The sequence below is a fragment of the Ovis aries genome, chromosome 23 (assembly GCF_016772045.2).
Source record: "Ovis aries strain OAR_USU_Benz2616 breed Rambouillet chromosome 23, ARS-UI_Ramb_v3.0, whole genome shotgun sequence".
In the NCBI taxonomy this organism is placed as follows: domain Eukaryota; kingdom Metazoa; phylum Chordata; class Mammalia; order Artiodactyla; family Bovidae; genus Ovis; species Ovis aries.
In genome coordinates, this window is record NC_056076.1 from 32,892,497 (window position 1) to 32,901,656 (window position 9,160).

General features: G+C 44.2%; 1 protein-coding gene and 1 long non-coding RNA gene across 6 annotated transcripts in view; one reads left to right on the forward strand and one right to left on the reverse strand.

The window, feature by feature from the left end:
- The window catches only part of OSBPL1A (oxysterol binding protein like 1A), a 221,838-nt gene extending 212,886 nt beyond the window's left edge, over positions 1-8,952 (forward strand). For all 5 annotated transcript variants that reach the window (XM_004020467.5, XM_012103464.4, XM_027960780.2 and 2 more), the window contains 4 exons: positions 1,627-1,743; positions 2,317-2,440; positions 3,461-3,551; positions 7,711-8,952. In XM_004020467.5, coding sequence (XP_004020516.1) covers positions 1,627-1,743; positions 2,317-2,440; positions 3,461-3,551; positions 7,711-7,813 — 435 coding nt within the window. In that variant the 3' untranslated portion in view covers positions 7,814-8,952. The remainder of the gene's footprint in view (positions 1-1,626; positions 1,744-2,316; positions 2,441-3,460; positions 3,552-7,710) is intronic.
- On the reverse strand, positions 1,141-8,243 carry LOC121817740 (uncharacterized). The gene is made up of 2 exons (XR_006057782.2): positions 1,996-8,243; positions 1,141-1,789 (listed from the first exon to the last, which is right to left on the reverse strand). It is a non-coding gene; the product is annotated as an uncharacterized LOC121817740 (long non-coding RNA).
- Positions 8,953-9,160: the final 208 nt, after the last annotated feature.

The window sequence follows — 9,160 nt, forward strand, 5'->3', positions numbered from 1 at the left end:
TCAACCTTAGACTCTCCCCTTGTGAGGCCACAGCTTCTTGTCGCAGGACCCTGGGAGGCTGGACTGCTCACTGGAGTCTGAGCTAGAGAGAGGTTGCACCTGTTTGGACAGGAAGCGTTGGAGGACTGGTTATTTTTTTCCAGTAACGGGCATCAGGGATCAGAACATGAGCTCTGCTTGGAATCCTGCCTCCCCCGCTTCTGAGTGGTTTGATCTTAGGCAGATCCCTACCCTCTCTCTGCCTCAGCACCTCATCTGTAAAATGGAGACAGTAATGGCACCGTCGTGTCAGAGCAGTTGACAGAGGTCAGGGGCCCCGGGTGAAGACAGCTCAGGTACCATCCTCTTTGAGCATCACAGCCTGGCTCTCTGCTCCCGGCTCCCCTCGCCCCGCTGTGTTGCTTGCAAGAGGCAGAGCCTTGCTCTCCCCTTGCAGAAGTGGGGTTCAGTACAGCAGAAGGCATTGCGGAAATTCCAGAAAATCTCCCTCATGTCCCATAAAGCCCCGGTCAGTCTTTGCAGACAGAAGGGCCTTGCCCCTTGGAGAAGGCACCCTCACGCTTTCCCCATGTCTAGTCTCACCTCCCAGGGCCTCGGCCACTGTGGGTTTCTGATGCTCCTGAGGATATTGAGATGCCAGGCGAAGCTTGTTACCAGTGTCGTCCCCTCTTTGTTGCTGTTTTTAAAATCCCATGTCTCAGCCAGTAGTTCTAGATTTGGTAACAATGACATTGGGAATATGACTTCACTTTCCAAAGGCTTAAATTCTTTATATATATAACTTTATGGGCTAGTTACGTAAGGACTAAATATACAGAGAGCTGCTGGCATAGCTCCACTGGGGAAGGGGAGGGAGCAGGCAGCCAGTGGAGATGCTGCTTTCTTTTTTAGCCTGACGTCTTTCGATTGAAAACTTTCAGGATCCCTGCTGGTTTGGGTCATTGATAAATTTAGTTAAATGCTCCAAGAGTTTAACCTTTTCTTGCCCTCATAATGTTCCACGAACTACTTAAATGAGTTATTTTGGATTTTAAAAAAAAGCTTTAAAAATATCAAAACACGACAGTAAAGGCATGATGACTGCAGTGGTGATGGTAAAGCCTTTTTGCCCATAGCCCCTAAAAATGACACAACACAGGCTTGCAGGCTCCCAGCATGGACTCAGTCACTCGACCCGCATTTATTGGCTTCCTGGCCTGGATCGAAAGGTGAGGCTGTGAGAGTGAGAAAGGCTCGGTGCCCTGGCACTCATGGGGTTGCATTCTAATGCCGCACAATGAAAACTGCTTATTTTACAATTTGTTGGTGGTGGTGGTCAGTCATGTTCGACTCTCTGCGAGCCCATGGACTGCAGCACGCCAGGCTTCCCTGTCCTTCAGTAACTCCCAGAATTTGCTCAAACTCATGTCCATTGAGTTGGCGATGCCATCTGACCGTCTAATTCTCTGCCACCCCCGGCCCTTTCCTCAGTTTTTCAGGGTCTTTTCTGGTGAGTCAGCATTTCGCATCAGGTGGCCAAAGTATTGGAGCTTCAGCTTCAGCATCAGTCCTTCTGGTGAATATTCACGGTTGTAAGCACAGTCTTTTCAAAGCATTTCGGTTTTGTTCCTCTGTTGGCTCTTCCAGGTGAGTGCTTCTGAGGAGTCTGATGAAATGCCAATGCCGGATTCCGAGAGTGTGTTCGTCATCCCCGGGAGCGTTCTCCTGTGGCGAATAGCCCCGCGGCCTCCGAACTCGGCCCAGGTAAGGCCTCCTGTTTACTTGGATCTGATGGCGCTCTCTGCCCGGCCTGGATGGAACCAAGAGGAGGGCGGGGGTGAGAAGCGGGTCATCGAATTGCTCCTCAGTCATCCCTCTGTGGTTCCCGCCCAGGCCCTGGCATTGCTGCCGCCCAGGCCTCCTGGTGTCTGGCCAAGATGCCTTGGGGTGGGCATTTGTGGGGCTTTCTCCATACATACGGGTGTGGGCCTTTGAAGGGGCTTCCTCTATACTTACTGAGGAGTAGGACTGACTCTCTTTAAGTCCGTGGTGATGCAGCCAGATCTACCAAATGAGACTTTTCATGTGAATGGAGACTGTTGGTTTACTCATAGTTCTCCCTGGAGGTGATGGTGGTGTCACCTGGGGGTTTCCTTGAGACAGACTCCCACAGCTGGCACAGACCTGGGAGAAAACATGGAGATGTGTGGGTGCAGAGAGGCCGGCCATCATCACCCTAGAAAAGAGCAGGGGATCCCCGTAGAATCTTCTAGCCTCAGGGTTTCATTCTGCATTAACCTCCAGTACATGTTAATTTGAACATTTTCTTCTTTTTAGATGTACAACTTTACTAGCTTTGCAATGGTTTTGAATGAAGTAGACAAGGAGATGGAGAGCGTGATTCCTAAGACAGACTGCAGGCTGCGGCCTGACATCAGAGCCATGGAGAATGGGGAGATAGGTAATGTGCCTGGCAGCTCCAGGGAAGGTGGATTTCTTTGAGGAGGATGGTTTGCCTTACTCCCAGTCACTGTCTGCGTTTTAGTCTGTTAGGGCATAACATTTTATATGCTCGCACAAGCATCTTACATGTTAGCATTTTAGGTGTTAACACAAGGCATCCCTGGTGCCTCAGATGGTAAAGAATTCACCTGCCAATGCAAGAGACCTGGGTTCTATCTTTGGGTCAGGAAGATGCCCTGGAGAAGGGAATGGCAAGCCACTCCAGTATTCTTGCCTGGAGAATCCCATGGACAGAGGAGACTAGTCCTCTGTCGGGCTAGTCCTCTGACTAGTCCTCGGGGTATAGTCCTTGGAGTCATAAAGAATCGGACATGACTGAGCACCTATACTTTTCCCAGGTGATGCTAGTGGTAAAGAGCCTGCTGCCAGTGCAGAAAACATAGGAGACTCGGGTTTGATCCTTGGGTCAGGAAGATCCATCCTCTGGAGGAGGGCATGGCAACCCACTCCAGTATTCTAGCCTGGAGAATCCCATGGACAGAGGAGCCTGGCAGGCTACAGTCCATAGGGTTGCACAGAGCCAGGCACGACTGAAGTGACGAAGCACATGTGTGTTAATTTGCCAGATCTCAGTTGCAGCATGGGGAAGCTTTCAGTTGCGGCATATGGGATCTAGTTCCCAGACCAGGGATTGAACCCGGGCCCCCTGCATTGCGAGTGCAGAGCCTCTGGACCATCAGGGAAGCATTTTAACATGACTTCTGAGGTCTTAAGAATAAGCAGGCTCCTTGGGTAAAGACAGAGGCTGTGGAAGGAGGTGAGAGGTCCTGGATGCCAGCGTCATCTCTCACCAGCTTGGGGCTGTGTTAAGTTTTGACATGCCGTAACTGTGGTGCTTGTGTTCTGATAAAGGGTGGCTGTGCTAACACATGCCTCCATGGAGTGAGTGTGCCAGGTGCTGTTCCGGGCAGCCTCTGCTCGTACAATAACTGTTTTTTCACTGCTACGCTGATTCTAGATCAAGCTAGTGAAGAAAAAAAGCGACTCGAGGAGAAACAGAGAGCGGCCCGCAAGAACAGGTCCAAGTCGGAGGAGGACTGGAAGACGAGGTGCGCCGAGGGGCTGGGGTGTGTGGATGGAGGTGGGGGGCTGGCAGATGTGTGGACTACAGAGCGGGGCTCACCACACCCTCCGAGTTGTCCCTGGGCGTGAGAGAAAAGTACTTTCCTTTGACCAAGTTCAAGCTGAAAGGGCTGCACATGTGCAAAGAAAAAGGACTATTTGGAAATTAAGGTTAAAATGTTTCTGTACAGTTCACACAGGTCGATGTCAATTAAGCAAACTCTCTTCCTTATCCAGCAAAACACTTGTCCCTTCTATAAGAGGGAAAGTAGAGTTACAGATTTTGGTATGAAACAGGCTCAGAGTTGTTTGAGTAAATTTTAGGAGCTTTGCTTATACATATATCATGGATCCAAGGACATTTAGACAATTCCTTTACTCTTCCAAACATGGCACACATCGAGGAAATACAGTTTGTTAAAGTGACATCTTGGATTCCAATAAGAATCGGAAACTGGGCAGTAAAATGTCCAAGTTTTGAAAAATTTTCAAAAGAATCAGGAGTTACTTAGTCACTTGGGTTGAGTAATAGAATCTCTTATAAACAGGAATAGAACGAAAACATTTTTTACACTTATATAATAGAAACCATTGTCCCATTATTCAGAGTTGTTAAGTAAATTTCAGAGCCAGTGTGGGCATAATTTCACAAACAGTTTAGAGGATATTACTTGGTAGCCCCTTTGGCATCTTCTACCTTTATTAGAACCAGGAATGATCTTAGGTATCATCAAGTCTAACAGTTTTGGGATTCTTTTTTGTTAGCATCAAAATCTTTCTTGCCAATGAACATACGAAGAATTTGCAAATACAGAGCACATGGCCACAGAGCTGCGGATGTAGGATGAGGGCTGAGCATCGAGGTTCACCTTCTCCCACCCGCACACATGCAGAATCCGGGGGACCTCTGAAAGCCATTAGTCTAGAAATCCCCTTGTACGTGAAGAAACAAATGCTGGTTGTATTTCATTTGAGAGAGTTGCTCAGGGACAAGTACACCCTGCAGACCATGATTAGAAAGAGCCACAAAAACCAAAACCACACTGCTTTAGTACAATCCCTTCTGAAAAGACTTGATAAGTTTTTATCATTGTTTTTAGTCTTTTCCAGAAAGCCCACTTTGTGCTGTATTTCTAATTAACTCCTTTATTTTTCTGACCACATTTTCAAGTGTGCGAAGTAAGCGAAAGTCCAATAAGCATGTTTACTGTTGAGTGAAGTCTTACTTTCAGAAAGCAACGAGCTTTGGACAGCTCTGTGGTGGCCTGGAAATAAAACTGGAAGCTAGGTTTGTGAGCTCCAGTTTGGAGCCTTACACATGCTTGCTTCCACTGCTGTCTCTTAGCATCCATAGTTCTTATATGGATATACAGACATTAAAAACGATGCTGCTGACCCTTGGTCAAAAGAATATGTGCTTGGAGCCCTTTCCCATTAGGGGTGAGAGGTGGTGTTCTCTGACTGGGTCTTCTGGCTGATAATGTGCTTTTGAGCAGCTGGGTTCAGTTTGTGTCGGGGTAGAGGTTGTGCAGCTTCTAAAGGGGTGTGTTTTGCAGGGGAGAGTTGAAACCAGTCCTTACTATAACCTGTCCCGAACTCATCCACACTAAAAGCTGGCTTTCATGTTGATACCAGTTTCAGTCATTTGAAAAAAGTTCAGGCTCTGGGATTTTTCAGGCTTTAAACTGCAGTTCATACACATGAAAATGCCTGCTTGTGAGCCTGCGCTGTTTTCTGAGAGAAGCCCAGAGACCTTAGCAAGTGGGGTTATGTGGAGAGGAAGGGGTGGGACTGGGGAGAGACACGGCTTTGAAGAGAAGGTGGGTGATGACGCCACAAAATGTGGTGAAGCCCTCTCTTCCCCCAGTAAGAGCATCATGCAGAATTAACTGCGTTCTAGAATGTTATGTTATGTAGAATGTTATATTACTGATTACATTATAGAATGTTGTATTACTGACATGGGGCTTCCCTGGTGGCTCAGATGGTTAAGAATTTGCCTGTAATGCAGGAGATCCAAGTTTGATCCCTGGGTCAGGAAGACACCCAGAAGAAGGGAATGGCAACCCACTCCAGTATTCTTGCCTGGAGAATTCCATGGACAGAGAAGCCTGGCGGGCTCCAGTCCATGTGATCACAAAGAGTTGGACACAACTGAGCAACTAACACACACACGTCAGTCATTGACTCACACACATTACTGACATAGACTCATGGATTCTTAGAAACATTGGCTAAAAGGCAGCAAAGACATCTCCCCATCCCCTCTTTTTTTGCCCATGCTTGTCTAAAGTGTTTGACTTTGGAAAGACAGCATGGACTTTTCTGTTTGTGGAGGGGATACACCGACAGCAGCAGAGATTTCCAGACCTGAGTGCTGGAAATGAGAAGACCAGACATTGAGAGAAACTCTAGTCCTTAGTATCAGATCCTCAAACCTGATTGTCTTCCGTGCTGTGTTCCAGTTCTTCCCAAGAACAAGTGCTCCGCACAGGGAGGCCCTGCAGACATGGCCTTCAGTGGCTTATGTGTGAATCCAAAAGAGTCCTTTGTTATTGAATCTCCTGGTCTGTGGTCTCTTTGCATGTGACTTGCCCGTTGTCCACTTTGTATGGAGGAAGTCCTGTGGTGCAGGCCTGAGGCTTGGTTAATTTTTAGAGTCATTTTTGATGACCTTGATTTTGATTTGATTGATTTTCTGAAGTGCTTGGATTTTGTTAAGCCTGGTTACAAAAGTGCTTTTATTGCTTGGACTTCTGAGACCAAAAGGAGTGAAACTGTATGCTTCATTTAGACAAAAATTCTGTGACTTTGATCAAAGAAAAATCCTTAAAGTATTTTCAGCGTGGTTACCAAAGTCTTAAGAAACACATATCTTGATAAATATTTGATACTGATATTTGACTTTAAAATTTTTTAATTAAGGAAAAGTCAGTCCCCAAAGCCAAATAACTTCTGTAATAATTTAGAAATCTGGGCCTAATGGGCATTTACTTTCTCAGCCTTCAAGGAATTTGCCTAACCTGAAGCACGTTTTCCGTCTTGGGGCTTTTCGTGTTGCTGCAGTGGTTAACAGGGACCACTTGGGATTTATCTAACCTCACTTTAATTGTTAAATATTTTTGAGGCAATTTATTTGGAAAGAATGACAGACATGAAACTTTTTATAAATATTACTCTGAAAAACTAAATCTTACTAGAAAATGTTACACAAATTGAAATTGGAACCTTTTGAAGAATTTTGCATTTCCATTACCTCAAGAAAGCTGGGAATATTTAGGAAATGGGTGAATTCTTTTAAAGGGCAAGAAAATTAGGGCAGCTTTTTCTAGAGTTTGATCAGATGGGTAAGGCTGTTAGAAGCTAGATGCAGCCTATAAATCTATGTTAGTGTGGAAAAAAGAGAGACCAAGGAAGATGTGGGCCAGATTAATTTCAGTGGATTATGTGTAACATAGTATGTTTGGAAACTGATCTTTAAAAAGGCTTATTTGATATCATGGTTAGCTTGAGCAAGTTATTTAACTTCTCTGACATTGAGCTCCTCATTTGTGAAATGGAAGTAGTATTTTGGGGTGGGGAGATTTACTCTGAATCAGGCACCTTCCTATTACTGTAGGTAGACTGTAAAAGTCTCCTCACCCTGATTCCTTATTCCTCATTGCTTAAATGCTGCTTTATTCTGGAAGGTAAGTGGTGGACAATTAGATACCGTTACTGAATGCCATGGAAAATCCTTATCTTTCAAGTGGTCTTATTACACATTTCAGAATATTGTTTTACATATTCTGAGCACGACTGGGTGCATGCTCAGTCATGTCTGACTCTTTGAAACCCCCATGGACTATATGCAGCCCACCAGCCTTCTCTGTCCTGGAGTGGGTTGCCATTTCCTCCTCCAGAGGATCTTCCCGAGTCAGGGATGGAACCCATGTCTTCTGCACTGGCAGGTGGATTCTCTACCACTGAGCCACCCGGGAAGCCCGTTGTTCTACGTAAGTGCTATCTAAAAACATTTCTTAAGTCTTGGAAACCTCTAGCTCACAGAATGAAGTGAATCACTGCAGTAGGGGAGTCTGCAAGCTGGTGAAGCAGTGAGGATTCTGTGATTGCAAACAGTTTCCCTTGTAAATCTTGTCTTAACAGGTGGTTCCATCAAGGCCCTAATCCCTACAGCGGAGCCCAGGACTGGCTTTATTCAGGCAGCTACTGGGACAGAAACTACTTCAATTTGCCTGACATTTATTAAAATGTAGACAAGTTGGGGCGTTTTGACTCATCTGCAGATAAGTCTTAAACCTATGTTTTAAAATTTTCTTCCTTGGTTTCTACTCATCTTTTAAAAAAAAAAACAGAAAAAAACCCTCTCATGATAACTTGCACCTCACCCAACAGAAGTGGGGTATAGGGTGATACCAGTGATGAAAGTCTTAGGAAAAATGGGTAATTCTGCTATCCGGTCGTGCTTCTTTGGAATACTATTTTATACAGAGGTATGGGAAACTGCTGGCAAATATGCTTTTGATGGTTGCTGTTGCCATATTTACCGAAGGTTTATACCTAAATGTAACTTTAGCTTTATGGAATTATATAGTAACCCAAATCAAGTTATTTTGAATATTTTTATGCTGCCATGCTTGAATGTTTTAGATTTAACTTTGAAATGTTTAAAATTCTCCTATACAAGGTTTATATGCTCAAATATAGAGAAGGTGTATGTCATTTTGTAAAGACACTGAAAAGATGGCTTTTCTTTACACTAATCCTCTCAATTTTGCCCCCTCCCATCCCTAAAAAGAAAAAAAAAAAATGCCTGAATGTTTGGAAGAGACATTCCTAATTTGAAAATTCAAAACTGGAAAAGGTATTTCATTTGCTTATTTTAGTACTCTGAATTTACTTTTACAATTTTCTATAATTAATGTCATTAGAATTAAAAGGTGTTTGAATTGTATGTTTGAAAATATGTATAAAACCTAGCAATTCACAAAAGTACCATAGAAATAGAGGTTTTAGGCACCATCATTACATAATGACAAACCTTTTTAAATGCTTCAACTTCCAGTGGCAAATGCCACCAGGGAAACTCAGTTGTATTCATGTATTATAAATATCAAACTATATAAAAGGAGGTCTTGTGCATTTCAGGTTTTCAAGGCACCTGTGTACTTAGGATATGTACGGAGACCTACTGTACAGTAGCTTTGCCCCTTTAATTGGGGTACATTAATCATATGGTATTTATCTACCCAACCCCAGACTGAGATTTTGCTCCTAGGGGCCTTAGGTTAACTGCCAGTAAGTTATTTCAATGGCTGTCTCAAAGTTAACAAGTGTTATAATGAAATAATCTACCTGATGCTAATAAAGGCTTTAGAATGTTCTAAACAGTGTGGTTTCATTTAAACTTTCAAATATACTCACAGTTGCAATTCATGTGATCCTAAATTGTCAAGAGTGTCCTTACAAAGAAGTTCGCACTGAGTGTCTTCTGGGTAAGTACAGTAGAAGAATATGGTGCCACTGTATTCACTCGGTGTGAGCGCAGGGAATGAGTAAGTGGAAAACCTTGCTAGAAAACTGCTCGAGTGGAAAT